Raw genomic sequence first — 18,149 nt, forward strand, 5'->3', positions numbered from 1 at the left:
GAATTTTGGAATGAGGAAAATGTATTTAACTGTAAACGTGTATGTTTCTAAAACAGTTTTGAAACACAATGAAAATGGTATTCATGGTCTTTGTTTGTATGTTAGAATGATAAAAAGATAAATAGAGTATACACCAATGAGATAGAAACCACCAAAAAAAACTACTTTAAACTAAAAAATCTAGGCCAATTTTGCAATGTTTTTCGATGCTAGCTTGCATGAACCTCGGAGATTCTATAATGACTTATATTTTCTTCACTGTGAGCCTGTGCAAAGTTTTAAAGTTAATGAAGATATGAAAACCAAATAATTGATGAATTGTTCAATCTTGATCATTGATGTTGTTTTACTTAAAACATGTTGCTTTCGTCATGTTATTTGATATTTTTTCTACTTTGATTAATAAATTTTGAGGACTTTTCTATATGGTTATATAAATTAACATTGTCAAGCAACATATTTTTTTACATGTCCACGGCCAACAAAGACACAAAAAAATGCTTGTCCATTCTGTCAGTTGGGCGAGTCGGGCATAGCATTTCCACACCCCTGGCAAGACAAGTTACACAAATAAGTCTAACACGGTTGAAATCGTCAGTCGACTCCTTATTAGAGTTATTGCCCTTTGATGACGATTTTTACCAATTTTTTGCGTTTTTGCCTTATGTCTTAAAAATTATATTGATAGATAGAAACTTAAATAAGCAAAAATGATAAGAAAGACAAGATCTACAATAAAGACATTATGGAGGAAATCATCCGACGACTTCTTATTGTAGTTATTGTCCTTTAATGACGATTTTTACCATTTTTTTTGCGTTTTGCCTTATATTATAATAGATAAATAGACACTTTAAATAACAAAAATTATCAGCAAGGCAAGATCTACTAACAAGTAAAATTTTGCCGATATAGTTAGTAGACTCACTCTTTATAGGAGTGATTGCCCTAAAATGAGGATTTTTTTGTCGAGCCTGCGACTTTTGTCGCAGAAAGCTCGACATAGGGATAGTGATCCGGCGGCGGTGGCTACGGCGGCGGCGGCGTTAGCTAACTTTTTAAAAGCTTTATATTTTAGAAGGTGGAAGGTCTGGATGCTTCATACTTTGTATATGGATGCCTCATGTTACGAAGTTTCCGTCAGTCACATGTCCAATGTCCTTGACCTCATTTTCATGGTTCAGTGACTACTTGAAAAAAAAGTTAAGATTTTTTGTAATGTTAGATTCTCTCTTATTATAAGTAATAGGATAACTATATTTGGTATGTGCGTACCTTGCAAGGTCCTCATGCCCGTCAGACAGTTTTCACTTGACCTCGACCTCATTTCATGGATCAGTGAACAAGGTTAAGTTTTGGTGGTCAAGTCCATATCTCAGATACTATAAGCAATAGGTCTAGTATATTCGGTGTATGGAAGGACTGTAAGGTGTACATGTCCAACTGGCAGGTGTCATCTGACCTTGACCTCTTTTTCATGGTTCAGTGGTTATAGTTAAGTTTTTGTGTTTTGGTCTGTTTTTCTTATACTGTATGCCATATAGGTCTACTATATTTGGTATATGGAATGATTGTAAGATGTACATGTCTAGAGGGCAGGTGTCATCTGACCTTGACCTCATTTTCATGGTTCAGTGGTCAAAGTTAAGTTTATGAGTTTTGGTCTTTTCTTCTAATACTATATGCAATAGTTCAACTATATTTGGTATGTGCGTACCTTGCAAGGTCCTCATGCCCGTCAGACAGTTTTCACTTGACCTCGACCTCATTTCATGGATCAGTGAACAAGGTTAAGTTTTGGTGGTCAAGTCCATATCTCAGATACTATAAGCAATAGGTCTAGTATATTTGGTGTATGGAAGGACTGTAAGGTGTACATGTCCAACTGGCAGGTGTCATCTGACCTTGACCTCATTTTCATGGTTCAGTGGTTATAGTTAAGTTTTTGTGTTTTGGTCTGTTTTTCTTATACTGTATGCCATAGGTCTACTATATTTGGTGTATGGAATGATTGTAAGGTGTACATGTCTAGCTGGCAGGTGTCATCTGACCTTGACCTCATTTTCATGGTTCAGTGGTCAAAGTTAAGTTTTTGAGTTTTGGTCTTTTTTTCTACTATATGCAATAGTTCAACTATATTTGGTGTATGGAAATATTTTATGATCTATTTGTCAGTCACGGAGGTTTTTTTTTACCTTGACCTCATTTTCAAGGTTCATTGCTCAGTGTTAAGTTTTTGTGTTTTGGTCTGTTTTTCTTAAACTATAAGCAATAGGTCAACTATATTTGTTGTATGGAAGAATTGTTAGCTGTACATGCCTGCCTTGCATGGTTCATCTGACCTTGACCTCATTTTCATGGTTCATTGGTCAATGTTTAGTTTACTTGGTTAATTTTAAGTTTATGTGACAGTTGTAATAAAGCTTTATATTTAGGACTATCAACATAATATCAATGATAAGTAAAGAAGGCGAGACATTTCAGCGTGTGCACTCTTGTTTACCCTCTTTTGGGTTTTGAGCAAAAACTAAAGAATATAGAGAGAAACTAAACAGACTAAATGATCAGCAATACAAGATCAACAAAACAGAGATTTTTGTCATGAATTCTATTCTCGTCTACAATATTGGAGAGTGTCCTTCGTTGAATATGCACATAAACCAAGGTGAGCGACACAGGCTCTTTAGAGCCTCTAGTTTGTTTGGTTTTTTTTAAGAAAAAGAATTTTTGCCGTAGAGGATGTTTTATTGTATCCGTCCATGCTGTCATTGGGTGTAAGTCTCATTGACATACACCTAGATGGTGCATCATTAGCATCCCGTTCTACTAACGAAATTAGATATAATGAAAAGATGTTCCCCAACAATTAAACCTAATCTATAAAATCCTATCCTGATATCTTGCAAAATACGTAGTCTTAGCTATGTTTGATAAATGCATTTAAGTTCAATGCCAACAGGCAACATGAATGTGTAAACAGTTTAGATGGACAGCTTAAACAAATTATTAAGATCTTCATTAAAATATACTCTGCACTGTACAACAATTGGAAGAAAACAATAATTTTACTTTAACTATTTCTCCGATTTGTATTGATTACAATTTTACAAATTGCTCAATTTATTTCTCCGTGTGTACATATTGTGGATATATATAAAATGTGTCAGACTGTGTACCTTAACTGTTAGTAGGCAATGGCTGTTTTACAACGTATTGATATCGTTAAAGTCAAATGTTATCTTTATCTAATGAATACAATAGTACGACAATTGAAATTTAAGTTGATCTGCACGATATATTTCATTTAAGGGGAAAATTGAATAAATAAATGAATTTGTATTTACGAGATGAACACTTTACTAAAATAGCAGAATGTTTTTAATTTCAATATGTTTTGATTGTCATTCAATGTTATGTATACGAGGGGTTCCTGAATGTATATAAGGCCAAGTGTAGATGAAAACCATTATGTTTGTAGAGTTTTGCATGTTCATTCACTGTGAACACATGTATTCCAGTTTACAGAAAATGCCACAGCTTTAATTTTTCATGGACATATTATTTCTAATGAATGTAGCAATAATTCTAAAAAGAAGTTGATCTTTATTTGTAACATTCACGATTGTTTTGGAAATAGTATTTTCGTAAGAAAACTCTTTATTTTTTTTACGACCACAAAAAAATTTTGCGGTCGTATATTGGTATGATGTTGGTGTCGTCGTCGTCGTCCGAAGACACATTGGTTTTCGCACTCTAACTTTAGTTTAAGTGAATGGACCTCTATGACATTTTACCATAAGGTTTAATACCACAAAAGGAAGGTGGGGATTGATTTTGGGGGTTATGGTACCAACAGTTAAGGAATTAGGGGCCAAAAATAAGCATTTTTGTAACTTCCAGACAATAACTTGTGTGTAAGTGTATGGATCTCTCTGACTTTGTACCACAAGGTTCCATATCACAAAGGGAATGCTGGGATTGATTTTGAGGGTAATTGCCTCCAAATTTTAGGAATTAGGTGCCAAAAAGGGGCTAAAAACAAGCATTTTTCTAGTTTCATGACAATAACTTGTGTGTAAGTGTATGGATCTTTATGAAATTGTACTACAAGGTTCCATATCACAAAGTGAAAGCTGGGTTTGAGTTTGGGGGTAATTACCCTAAACATTTAGGAATAAAGGGCCAAAAAGGGGCCAAAAAACAAGCATTTTTATATGGCCGCAACATTTTTTTTTGGATCTTATAATGGTATGTTGTCGTCGTCTGCGTTGTCGTCTGAAGACACATTGGTTTCTGGACAATAACTTTAGTTTAAGTGAATGGATCTCTATGAAATTTTTTAAGAAGGTTCAATACCACAAAAGGAAGGTTGGGATTGATTTTGGGGATGATGGTCACAACCGTTTAGGAATTAGGGGCCCAAAAGGGGCCAAAAAAAAGCATTTTTTTTAGTTTCAGGATATTAACTTGTGTATAAGTATTTCTATTGCTCTGAAATTGTACCACAATGTTTAATACCACAATTAGATGGTTGGGATTCATTTTAGGGGTTATGGGGCCAACAGTTTAGGAATTAAGGGCCAAAAGGGGGCCAAAAACAAGCATTTTTCTAGTTTCCAGACAATAACTTGTGTGTAAGTGTATGGATCTCTCTGACATTGTACCACAAGGTTCCATATAACAAAGGGAAGGCTGTGATTGAGTTTGGGGTAAATTGCCCCAAACATGTAGGAATTTGGGGCCAAAAAAGGGCCCAAAACAAGCATTTTTCTAGTTTCCAGACAATAACTTATGTTTAAGTGTATGGATCTCTCTGAAATTGTACTACAATGTTCCATACTACAAAGGAAAGGCTGGGATTGAGTTTTGGGGTTATTGCTCCAAGGGGGGTTTCCAAAAGTTGGGGGGGGGGATTTTTTTTTTCCAATTTTTTAAGGGATTCATTTTTTGTTTCAAATTTTTTGAATTTTTGAAAAGTTTCAAGAAGAAATCTTCAATTGCACAGTATTGTGCAATAGATTTGTAAGATCTTTGAACACATTTATTTTGTGTCAGAAACCTATATTATGTCAAAAATTTGATCACAATCCAAATTCAGACAGTATCAAGCTTGAATATTGTGTCCAAATTTAGCCAAACTGTTCAGGGTTCGACCTCTGCGGTCGTATCAGGCTGCGCTCAGCGAAGCATTTTATTTTAGTTTCCAGACAATACCTTGTGTTCAAGTGTATGGATCTCTCTGAAATTGTACTGCAAGGTACCATACCACAAAGGGAAGGCTGGGATTGAGGTTGTGGGTGATTAATCATAAGGGGGTTCAAAAATTGGGGGGGGGGGATTTTTTTTCCTTTTTTTTCTTTAAAATTTTCCATTTTAAATTGTTTATTTCTGATTTATATATAAAAGCAAATAATAATGATATGGTTTGAATAGGTAAATTAATATTTTTAAAGTTCTTAGACCACATTCATTCTGTGTCAGAAACCTATGCTGTGTCAAATATTTAATTACAATCCAAATTCAGTGCTGTATCAAGCTTGAATGTTGTGTCCATACTTGCCCCAACTGTTCAGGAATCGACCTCTGCCGTCGTATCAAGCTGTGCCCCGCGGAGCATTTTATTCAAGTATGTGTCAACATAATTAACTTATAAATGATCACCATTTGAACTCGTACTAGTAGTTATTAGTTTTCACAAAAATTCAACACCACTCCACCACTGCTATATTTCTTATGACCACATTTCAAGGACGTAATACAATGCTCCCAAAACTGCATGGCGTGTCTGCTATCTATTAACATTGAACAAACCACATTAGACATTGATGTTGTAAAGTTAAATGGCCAATTTGCTATGTCTTTTAAAAATTATCAATTTCTAAGGGAACGGACCATAAGTTTCCTTTTGTCATCAGAAGTTGCTTTATAGCATTGATTCATGTGTACATTTGTAAGTCCTTATTTACAGAAAAATGAAACAAAGAACAAAAATGTGTCCTGGTAAGAAATGTTTTGATCAATATCGTTAGTGTACTCATGAATAGAAGTTCAATGAGAAAAAAAACTTCCTGTTTTAAAAGAAGTTCAAAAGATATCTCTTTCTCGCCATTTGTTCCTTATAAAACAAATAGATAAAACGAAAAAGATAAAACAAACAGAACAATGTCCTACATGAATTGCATCTTTATCAACAGAATATTTAATCACGCATGATGTAAAACATCCACCTAAATCTGCATTTTTAAGATATTTTAAATGTGTTTAAACAATTGTGATGATTACATTTACACATTTTTGTGTTACTTTATATCAGAGAAGTATTGCATTCGTCAGAATTTGACGTCAAGGAAATAATAGAATAAAACAGAAATCAGTTTCAACACATATTTAAAATGTATTTTAATTACAAAACAAAATAAACCTAATATTTTGATTTGGCTATACCTTAGTTCACACTTAGTTGTCAATATAATGGAATTCTATGCACATGTCATATAAGTGAGAGGTTTATCTAGCTATAAAACCAGGTTTAAACCACCATTTTCTTCATAAGGAAATGCCTGTACCAAGTCAGGAATATGACAGTTGTTTTTCATTCGTTCAGTGTGTTTGAACTTTTGATTTTGCCATTTGATAAGGGACTTTCCATTTTGAATTTTCCTTGGAGTTCGGTATTTTTGTTATTTTACGTTTAAGAAAGCTTGACATAGGGATAGTGATCCGGCAGCGGTGGCATTAACTAACTTCTTAAAAGCTTAATATTTTAGAAGGTGGAAGACCTGGATGCTTCATACTTTGTATATAGATGCCTTATGTTATGAAGTTTCCGCCTGTCACATGTCCATTGTCCTTGACCTCATTTTCATGGTTCAGTGACTACTTGAAAAAAAAGTTAAGAATTTTTTGTAATGTTCATTTCTCTCTTATGAGTAATAGGATAACTATATTTGGTATGTGCGTACCTAATTGCAAGGTCCTCATGCCCGTCAGACAGTTTTCACTTGACCTCGACCTCATTTCATGGATCAGAGAACAAGGTTAAGTTTTGGTGGTCAAGTCCATATCTCGGATACTATAAGCAATAGGTCTAGTATATTTGGTGTATGGAAGGATTGTAAGGTGTACATGTCCAACTGGCAGGTGTCATCTGACCTTGACCTCATTTCCATGGTTCAGTGGTTATAGTTAAGTTTTTGTGTTTTGGTCTGTTTTTCTTATACTGTATGCAATAGGTCTACTATATTTGGTGTATGGAATGATTGTAAGGTGTACATGTCCAACTGGCAGGTGTCATCTGCCCTTGACCTCATTTTCATGGTTCAGTGGTCAAAGTTAAGTTTTTGAGTTTTGGTCTTTTTTTCTAATACTATATGCGATACGTCATGTAGGTCAAATATATTTGGTGTATGGAAATATTTTATGATATACATGTCAGTCTCACAGGTTTTATTTGACCTTGACCTCATTTTCACGGTTCATTGCTCAGTGTTAAGTTTTTGTGTTTTGGTCTGTTTTTCTTAAACTATAAGCAATAGGTCAACTATATTTTTTGTATAGAAGGATTGTAAGCTGTATATGTCTGTCTGGCAGGTATCATCTGACATTGACTTCATTTTGTTGGTTCATTGGTCAATGTTAAGTTTTCATGGTTAATTAAGTTTGTTTCTTAGATACTATAAGCAATAGGTCAACTATATTTAATGCATAGGTTGATTGTAAGATGTACATGTCTGCCTGGAATGGTTCATCTGACCTTGACCTCATTTTCATGGTTCATTGGTCAATGTTTAGTTTTCTTGGTTAAGTCTGTTTCTTAGAAACTATAAGCAATAGGTCAACTATATTTAGTGTATTGAATGATTTTAAGGTTGATAGTTGTAGTAAAGCTTTATATTTAGGACTATCAACATAATATCAATGGTTAGTAAAGAAGGCGAGACATTTCAGCATGTGCACACTTGTGGTTATTAATTTCATTTGTCCCTAGAGAGTTAAAATGACAATTGACCTGCTGATCAACAGGTGCATGTTTTGGTTAATGGAAAGTTCACAATAGCATTATAGGAAATATTTCATTAGTACAATATGATAAAGTCTGATATACTACATCACTGATTCTTGTCACTAAATAAAAATCCCCTTTATGACATCCAGGGAAAAACTGGTTACCCATTTATTGATGCCATAATGGTCCAGTTAAAGACTGAAGGTTGGATCCATCACTTAGCCAGGCATGCAGTGGCTTGTTTCCTGACCCGAGGAGATCTGTGGTGTCACTGGGAGGAAGGAATGAATGTATGTAACACCTATATCAGTTAAAGAATAAGTATTGATTTTTGATTCATTTCTGCATATTGATATTGAATATTAGTGACTGTGAGTCTCATTATGAATCAAGAGAGCATGGTAAAGGAACTCTAAAAAGCTGTATATAATCTTGAGCAATTGATTTATAGTATATGAAGAAATCTTGAAACTCATTTCATGTTTCACTAAATGGACAATCCCATCAAACCATAAGTGGGAGAAAGACTTAACGCACCATAGCCAAAAGAAAATAAACCATAGACAAGCAACAATCTACAATCTACAAACTATACACAGAAAACTGACAATTAAGCGATATTAAACCTACAAAAAACATGTGAAACAACAGCTCAGAAGAGTAAATAGTTCCTGCTCAACTAGTTGCACCCATCAATCAGGTTATTTGGAATTTTTTTCAAGGTATTTGAGGAATGGTTGTTAGATGCTGATTGGTGTCTGAATGCTGGTAATTGGATGTGGCTGTCTGCCTCAGCATTCTTCCATCAGTACTTCAGAGTGTATAGCCCTATAGTCTTCGGCAAGAAAACTGACAAGGATGGAAATTATATCAGGTAAAACTAATTATAAAACTTATGTACATATACTATTTTCTCAAGAAAATTCTATAATTTGTCCAAGTTTAGAAGAAATTTACTTTTTTTAATTGTTTGCTTCCAGTAAACAATTCGTCGATACGTTTTCCGTATGCATTGATCTCAGCCTGACCTTTCTCATAAAAATCCAGTGAACGCAATACGCATGGATCTGTCATTTAAATAAACTATTATCTTATTGTACATGTTATACACATGCTCAATATCCATACTTCTTTGTTGATTGGTTACTATAAAGGTGAAAATCGGTAAACTACAGCTTCAAAACACGACAATTAATTAGCTGCCATATTTTCACATCATAACAGACGAGAAATATTTTTTGACGATTATACGATATGGATGCATAAAAAATGTTAAAATTGTCCACAGAAGACTTAGTTTATGATATATACATGCATAGGTTCAAGAATTGGATAAACAATATTTTTCACCAGTCACTTGTTTCATATGACTTTAAGACTTCAATAGCTCATAAAAGGTCACTTACCAAAATTTAAGCAGATTCTAGATTTCTTTTCCTTCAGTTTGAGACCCAAACAATACCAATGCAAATGTAAGGTTAAAGTCTGAGTCAGCCTTTTTCCGCCATTTTTTAAAAGTCAAATATCTCGAAAAGGAGCTCCATAACTGATATTTTTAGCTTATTTTGTTCCTTAACTAATACTCTTTTGACTTAAAGTATCAATTTTAATTCTTCATTTTTTTTTATTTCACCTAAGTACGCCCTTGTAGTATTTTGTTGCTGTCTCAATACATAACAAGAAATGTGCAAAGACCAAAAATCTCTGAATCTCTTGTATTTTACAGAAAGTACTTACCACAACTAAAGAATTTCCCCACACAGTACATTTATGAGCCATGGACAGCACCATTGAAAGTCCAAGAGAAAGCAGGGTGTATTATTGGGAAAGACTATCCAAAACGTGTAGTTGAACATGATAAAGTGAGGGAGAAAAATATAAAACGAATGGCGGAGGCATACAAAAAAAGGAAAGAGAGCAGTAGTAAGGGTAAATAAATTTAAACAAATACAGTTAACTCTCGTTGTCTTGAACTCGGTTGACTCGAAATTTCTGATGAGTCGAAGTTTTCTCGTGGTCCCGAACTTTGTTCCATATAAATATATGTATTTCTCCTGATGTGTCGAAATTGGATGAGTTGAAATATCGGTTAAGTCGAACTCAATTTACGGTCCCAAGGTTAACAAAAGCATTCAAAATTCATTATTTATCTTGAACTAATACACATATGCCAAAACATGCACTCCGGGATTGAAGAGTTAATCTGACAATACATGTGTAATTAAATTTCCGGTCATTGATTTTTTAATTGCTATTTCCACGAGTGTTTACATAAGTTTATCTTTTTTCACCTTGATAAATAATTAGTGATACATTGTTAAAGTTTCATGAATAATTTTAAATGTTTACAAAAACATTTATCTTGATTTACACTAATGAGCTTGGATGTGTCTAAAGTAGTGATTAAGACTTCTGTTGGTGATCACCTAAAAACTATTCTACTCAATCGGCGTCTTTAATCTTTTTGTATTTTCTATTGAAAAGAAAGATTGAGATAAGAGAAAATGAAAAGACATCTCAATTTTCTAAAATCTCTTGTAATTGAGAATAAACAATTTTGTCAACTTTAAATGACTTAAATAACACTAAGATTGATTGGAAATTACTCTCTTGGATGAAAGCCACAGGGAAAATTGTAACTGTTCAAAGAAATAATTAAATAAGTGTAACAATGTTATTATAATAATGAAAGACCATAACATACAAATACATCATTCTGAGACCAGAATATTATCCCCTTCCCATATTCATCCGGATTTATTTTAGCATTAACAAGAGTTGTGTTCTTGGTCTGTCAAACTTCAGGTTTTCGTTTGAGTGGAACTACGGGTATCTCGAAATTATTCTCCAACTGACTTCGAGATAACGAGAGTCGACTGTATATCTTTTGTTCTCACACATTTTTTTCTGATTGCTGGCTTCAATTTGCTTATTCTCAGTTTGTCAAAAAATATGTAGAGAACAATATGTAATATGATTGCCATTTGGACAACTGTCCATCAAAGATATAAGATGTGAACAAAATCAGGTCACTGTATAGCCTTCAGCAATGAGCAAATCCCATACCATATCATGTACACTAAACTAAGATTTAAAAGTCTGGTAAGTAACAGATGATCAAATGTTAGGAGATATTCAACAAAATGTGGCCTATCATCACCAGTCCATTCTTGTCAGAGAACAATATTGCAACCACAAGTACTTTTTTCATGATTTGTATTTTCTTTTTAGGTATTACTGAGAAGAGAAAGACTGAAGGCAGTGAGGATGGGACTCCAAAGAAAAAAAGAAAAACAGGAGGAAATAACTCTAAAATAACAGACTTTGTCAAGAAGTCAAAATAATGTTAAAAAGATGGAAGACTAATTAAGGCCATAACTACCTCGTTAACGTTGTACTTTGAAAAGACATTTAGAAATGATATGTCAATAATAAATTGTGCAGTTCAGCATCAAGCATTTGTTTGTTAGCATACCTTGTCGAAAGGGCTGTACTAGAATATAGTCTTACCAATTTGTAGTCCACTGAACAGAACATATTTATTATTGTAGAAAGGAAAAGAAGTCCATGATGAAGTAGACCGGTTTCTTTTAAGGAAGCATTGTTTTGTTTGGTCCTTGATTTAATTGAAGATGCTACCTTGTTATCATAGGAACTTCAATAATGTATGTTTGATTAATGTCTATTAAAAGAGTAATGCAGAATAAAGTGTGAACGCAAATGATTTTAAAGACATTTTGTTATTAATATATTCATTTATTAGCACGCATTTGGCTTATTCTTAGTCTTCTATTATCTAATCATAGATTCTTAACAAAAATTAAGTACTTCCATTGATGACCTTGCCTGCTATTAGAAAGTGGAGCATTTTAACTTCATGGATATGATAAACCCTCTATGAGAAGTTATGATCATTAATAAAATTAGTTCCCATCACAAATTTACACACCAATTTATTTTGTATTTCTGGTTGATATACGTCTCATTGACTATCAGACCATGAATCCTTACTTTTATATATAAAAATAGCTTTGTCCTGAGGTAAAAGTGGTCTTCTAGACATAAAAGCATGATTTCTTGATTATTTATTGCACTTGACATTACAGAACATGTTATCTTTTCTTTTGACTTTACTTTTGTCTTTTATTCAATTCTCAAAAATCATTTCAGAAACCAATGATCTTAAGGTGATGCTCTTTCTCTAGAAATATTTTTACAGGGTTTTCATCTAAAGTTTATAACTTTTGTTCTAGCTGACAACTAAAATGGCCTCTTTGAGCCTTAAGGTGGTACCTAACACTACAGGGAGATAACTCTGTAAAAATCAGCTAAACGTTTTAATTACGTTGTATTGTTAAGGAAATATTAAGCTTCTCAATGATCAAAATTTGATTGTCAAACTGCTATATAACCAACGAAATTTTTCTGATAAAGTGGTTGGTTCAAATTTTTTGAAATTTTTATATTTTTGTCAAAGGGTCAAAGTAAACATTTTGTCAAAATTTTATGAAAATTAAACGAGCCAAATTAATATTAGTCAAGGTGTTGGGTACCACCTTAAGCCATTGATCTGACCGAATAGTATATTTGTATCCCTGCACATTTGTACCCAACAAATGTATTTGAGATTTTGTTTTTTTTAAATGGGAGTAAGGCTATAGAGATTTCCGAACACAAATAACTATCTTACAGGTTATGGATCAAGGTCAGAGTGACTTGATGTATTTTTTTGTAGTTGACACATACTGATCCCATGATTTTTCTAGATACGAAAGTTAAGAGCCGGACACACTACACACAATGTTTTGCTATCAAAGAGGGTCTTAGAGACCTTACTTTGGTATATTGCACACCCCCAAGCGATGATATAACTGCATACCTAGTTTGGTTAACTTAAATTTTATGGTACATAAGTTATGAGCCGGACATGAATTGGACAAGGATTTACTTCGATAGGAGTCAAGGTCAGAGTGATCTGGTTATAATATATGACAAACTTTCAGCCCATGAATGGCATAATGCATCTGCATACCAAGTTTGGCCAACTTACCTATGTTCGATGTTTAAAAAGTTATGTGCCTGACAGCAAGAAAGATGGACGGACGGAATGACTAGTTGAATTCTATAAATTCCCTTAACTGTTTGCTGGGAGTTTAATAAAAATTTGACAATTGTATCATAGTTAGCCAAAGACCACTAGGGGGTGTTTAACAACCTTGGGTCTTGCACAAGTATCTGAGAAAAATGCATGGCTCTACCTACAGCTTACACAAGTAAATATAAATTTACAGTTCAGTCTAATAAGTAACAAGAGACATTTTGAAATGCTTATCAACTTTATTTGGTCATCACTTTAAATAGTTTCACAAGTGGGCGTTTTTCTGTCACATCCTTTAGTATCATCGTTCCACTTGAGGCCATCAGGACACTTCCGGTCATACTTCAGTCCCCATACACATGTGATGTACTCTTCACATGAGTCACATGACTGGTAGTAACCAACCCATTTTTTCTCACACTTCTGTATACAGCCTACAATTAATACAAAATAATTTCAGTTTTAACAATATATATCACCTTTATTGATGTGACTCGTGCACCTTCAAATCTAATTTATAAATTGATAAAGAAAACTGTATCAGTCAGGTTGTCTTAAAAAAAAAATTATCTTCTGCTAGGTTATATCTGGGAACAGTATATCTATACGTCAATATATATGTTCCTGGTCATATTGAACAAATATGCCTTTGATGAGTTTTTTTTAATGAGAATGAATATTTTAAAACCAATCGTACTTTAACCTATAATGGTTTACTTTTACAAATTGTGACTTGGATGGAGAGTTGTCTCATTGGCACTCAAACCACATCTTCTTATATCAAATTAATAGAAAGAATATATGGTGTTGTTCAATATTTACACTAGTTCTAAAATTTTGAACAGTCCTCGGGTACATTTTTGTACATGCACAATTATTTAACCGAAAGCAATCAAGTACATGGCCTTTATAGTGCTGACAAAAAGGATACATTATTGAACTTAAATACATATATATATTAGTTTAAGTCTATAAAGTTGCCTTTTAAGATATGCTATACCAGATACATATAATACAATGTATTATATGTGTCTGGCTATACCAATAGGTTGGTAAATTATTTATGGACCATGCATCTTAGATTTGAAGTATGTTAATGATGAATGTAATATTGCAAAGTGTATGCAATGATTGCTTTCAAATGAGTCCATCTTGCAAGGTTCATCAGACTTTGGCTTCATTTTCTTGTATCATTGAACATTTTGTTTCTATTATACCTGTAGTAAGACATTGATATTAGAGAATTTTATCATAAAATTGAATAACAATCAACACAGCAGGCGAGACATTTCAGTGTGTGCACACTTCCTTGGGTATTTATAAGCAAAATTGTGTATCCAGATTTCTAAATGAAGGTTTACATTCAATAATTATATATATATAAGCTATTATATATCAAAATAAGTGGGTAGATAAAATCTATGAGGCTGTAGAAATGCAATTATAACAATTAGGAACTGGTTATGATTATAAGTTCCAGTAATTAGTCTTAAAACGTAACAATATTTTTATGCCTCCGCCGTGGCGGAGGGGGCATTAAGTTTAACCCTTGTCCGTCCGTACGTCCCAAAGTTGGTTTCCATTCTTTAGTTTGCCTCAACCAAATATTATGAAACTTATACACAATGCTTATTACCACAAAATACACATCAAGTTTGAATTTTGGTTGTGTCCCTTTAACCGTTCTAGAGTTATGCCCCTTTACAAAAGGAAAAATTGCTGAATTTTTCGTTTCCGTTCACTAACTTAAGTTAGCCTCAACCAAATGTAATGAAACTTATACACAATGCTTATTACCACAAAATACAGATCAAGTTTGAACTTTGGTTGTGTCACTTTAATTGTCTAGAGTTATGCCCCTCTACAAAAGGAAAAATTGCTGAATTTTTCGTTTCCGTTCTCTAACTTTAGTTTGCCTCAACGAAATGTTATGAAACTTATATACAATGCTTATTACCACAAAATACAGACCAAGTTTGAATTTTGGTTGTGTCACTTTAACCGTTCTAGAGTTATATCCCTTTACAAAAGGAAAAATTGCTGAATTTTTCGTTTCCGTTCTCTAGTTTGCCTCAACCAAATGTTATGAAACTTGTACACAATACTAATTACTACAAAACTCAGATCAATAACAAATTTGGGTAGCGTCACTTTTACGGTTCTTCAGTTACGTCCCTTTATAACTTTATATGATATGCAAGCGGGGGCATCATCTGTGTCCCATGGACACATTCCCCATTTATTTAAACATGTTGTAGAACCAGAGACATATATTATATGTCTCTGGTAGAACTATGTTTCAAGTTTAACATATCTTTCTAAAAGAGTAATTAGTCGGATGGTAATAACCTTTTGGTCAGTAGTTGAACATTAGTTTAATATATTGAAAAAGTGAAATGTGTAAAGTATATAAATTAGAAGTAGTTTACATTTTGTTGCTTCTGGATTTCTTTCCAAACTGACTCTAACACATCTTCAGTTGTCACTTAATTGAAGAATTCAAATCATCTTCATCGTGTTCATATTACGCATCACGTCCACCTGATTACGGAAGTGGGGTTTGACCTTTAAAAACTTCTATTTCAGTTTTCTCAGCATGTTTTGTTTCGTATTATATCAGTTCGACACGAAGATGATTCTTTCGAAAAGTGGAACAATATACAAATACAATGAAATGCACACCAAGTTTTGATATGACCAACAGTTTCACTGTCTGACTGAGTAAAATAAAATAATGAATTTGATAAATTAACGTTTAAATTACCTTTTGTCTTCACCTTTGTTTTTGCTGAAAAGAAAGATTTTAATGCTTAAAGATAGGCTTTATGTGAAACCGTGTTAAAAAGAGGTCTTCTTCTTCTGGTATACAGTTACAGCTTCATTTATATTGAAGATTACGAACTGTTGCATGCGCGGAGTATATGATTAAAATTATATATGAACAAAAATTTATCTTTAAATTTGTAGAATACTTGGTGATATTTACATGAAACAAAGACAACAAGTGATTAAAAAATATGTACATTGGTATTTATAGAATTAATTTATGTTGTGGAGAACAGTTGGTGTCAACTGATCTCTATAGGTTTCAATTGTTTGACATGCTACCGCAACTTGTGGTAACATGTTCCATTGAATTATCGTTTGCGGAAAAAAATGACCATTTGTAACTGTCTTTAGAGGTGGAATGTTGTTTACAGTCATTAATATGTAAAATATTTTCGTGTCTAAAATATTTCCTGACTCGAGAAAAGAAATACCTGGGACTAATTATATAATGGTCGCAGATTGACAAGGAAAATATCATTAATTTCCATCTTATTGGTTTTATAATGCCGTTGGCTTGCCTCATTTAAGTATGTCCTCATTAATTCGTAAACGACGACCTAGCTGCCGTGCCATATTAGTTTGCGTCAACTATGACATCATTGTATGTTGACCAATGATATAAGGATTAATTTTCAATGATTTTGATTGATTGACTGTTGGTTGCTTCCAGTCCAGTCCAGTGTCAAAAATGTCATAAATGATCAGGACGAACAATAATTTTGACGACATTTTGTGTTGCAAATATATTTCGTTTACCCGAAGTAACTAACATGATTCGACCCCTAAAGTATTTTCGCGACTGGTCACAGACCTCATAGGTTAACATATTTAACATGTAGATAGAAACACAAAGGGACGAACAACGATAGAACAACTACAAAAAGTGCATTGGAAATGAGCTAAAAGATGTTCACGATCTATCGAGCATTCAAAAATTGAAATAAAAAAACTTTTTTATATAGATTAGACCGTTGGTTTTCCCGTTTGAATTGTTTTACACTAGTAGTTTTTGGGACCCTTTATAGCTTACTGTTCGGTGTGAACCAAGGCTCCGTGTTGAAGACCGTACTTTGACCTATAATGGTTTACTTTTATAAATTTTGACTTGGATGGAGAGTTGTCTCATTGGCACTCATACCACATCTTCTTATATCTATTATATCATATTGTCCCCTGGAAATAACATATTGTCAGTATTCTATACACAGATTGTCTCTTTGGACTTTGAAACAAAAGCTTTAAAACCAGTCACTTTAAACAATCAAAGTTAATTGAAATCGAAGATTAAACAATCTAATATCACACAATAAAAAAGCTATACATACCATCATTCAAGGTCAAGATGGCAAAAATCACAGTCATAAGAAGAACAATTTTCATCATTGCGTACGTTGAGTGACAGAAACAGAATGAGGATAGAAATAATAGCGTGACACATCTGTTAAAGTTGATTTTGAATGAAGATATATGATATATAAATGTTTTTTTTTTCCAATATTGAAATGTGTTATGAAAAACTCTTGGTTTTTAAATACCGCGTACATTTTGTTTAACTGCACAGTTTGGACCAATTTCAATACAATTACAGAGTCTATGTGGACCATGTGTTTAACAATAAGGCACGTAAAGTGACAGTTAATTTGTCTGCTACTAACCTATGTATTAGAATTTCTCACGCCGTCTTTATATCGAATTAAATGTATGACAAATGGGACGACCTTTTCCTTTTTCCAGTATAATTTTCCTTTTCCAGTACAGTTTTCCTTTCCTTGAGTGTGGTGTTCCAATAGCCATTTATTATGAAGTGTACATTTTTCAGTTGGTTCGATATTGAGCGTTTTACCAGACATCAAAGAGTTAATTGCATGAACTATTTGCATTGTAAAAGAAACTTTTACCGTTGAAAGGGGATACTTTGATCATTAATTGGTCAAAGGAGAGGCGAAAGATATCACTGCAAGGACATTCAAAATAAGTCGAAAATAAACTGACAACGCCATGTCAAAAAAAGAAAAAGATCAAAAGACAAACAACAGTATACAAAATACATCATCAAAAATCAATGCTTTAACTTAATGTTGTCACAAGTGTATATAGAGATATATTTTGGAAATATTATTCCACCTCCAGATATTTAAAAAAAAAAGATTTTTCATTCCCAAATTTTAACGGTTATATCATTTATATATGATAAAATGTCCTTTTTATCTGTCCTTT

The 18,149-nt window shown here is 33.2% G+C and overlaps 2 protein-coding genes across 3 annotated transcripts in view; one reads left to right on the forward strand and one right to left on the reverse strand.

Moving 5' to 3' along the window:
- LOC127705776 (cryptochrome-2-like) overlaps positions 1-11,730 on the forward strand; it is a 28,460-nt gene extending 16,730 nt beyond the window's left edge. For both annotated transcript variants that reach the window (XM_052210132.1, XM_052210131.1), the window contains exons 8-11: positions 8,155-8,295; positions 8,728-8,879; positions 9,732-9,934; positions 11,237-11,730. In XM_052210132.1, coding sequence (XP_052066092.1) covers positions 8,155-8,295; positions 8,728-8,879; positions 9,732-9,934; positions 11,237-11,349 — 609 coding nt within the window. In that variant the 3' untranslated portion in view covers positions 11,350-11,730. The remainder of the gene's footprint in view (positions 1-8,154; positions 8,296-8,727; positions 8,880-9,731; positions 9,935-11,236) is intronic.
- Positions 11,731-13,322: 1,592 nt separating this feature from the next.
- Positions 13,323-17,378, reverse strand: LOC127705778 (probable endochitinase). Its single transcript, XM_052210134.1, has 3 exons — positions 17,258-17,378; positions 15,868-15,891; positions 13,323-13,537 (listed from the first exon to the last, which is right to left on the reverse strand). The coding sequence occupies exons 1-3, from the start codon at positions 17,313-17,315 to the stop codon at positions 13,359-13,361; spliced, it is 261 nt and encodes an 86-aa protein (XP_052066094.1). The 5' UTR covers positions 17,316-17,378; the 3' UTR covers positions 13,323-13,358.
- Positions 17,379-18,149: the final 771 nt, after the last annotated feature.

Source organism: Mytilus californianus, unplaced genomic scaffold (assembly GCF_021869535.1).
Source record: "Mytilus californianus isolate M0D057914Y unplaced genomic scaffold, xbMytCali1.0.p SCAF_6, whole genome shotgun sequence".
In the NCBI taxonomy this organism is placed as follows: domain Eukaryota; kingdom Metazoa; phylum Mollusca; class Bivalvia; order Mytilida; family Mytilidae; genus Mytilus; species Mytilus californianus.

What these genes read in the sequence shown, in the direction of transcription:
- LOC127705778 (XM_052210134.1), bottom strand. Translation starts at nt 17,315, where the DNA reads ATGATGAAAATTGTTCTTCTTATGACTGTGATTTTTGCCATCTTGACC. An exon ending in CATCTTGACCTTGAATGATG is followed by an intron (nt 15,892 to 17,257) that starts GTATGTATAGCT and finishes CTTTCTTTTCAG; the next exon opens with CAAAAACAAAGGTGAAGACA. An exon ending in AACAAAGGTGAAGACAAAAG is followed by an intron (nt 13,538 to 15,867) that starts GTAATTTAAACG and finishes TATTAATTGTAG; the next exon opens with GCTGTATACAGAAGTGTGAG.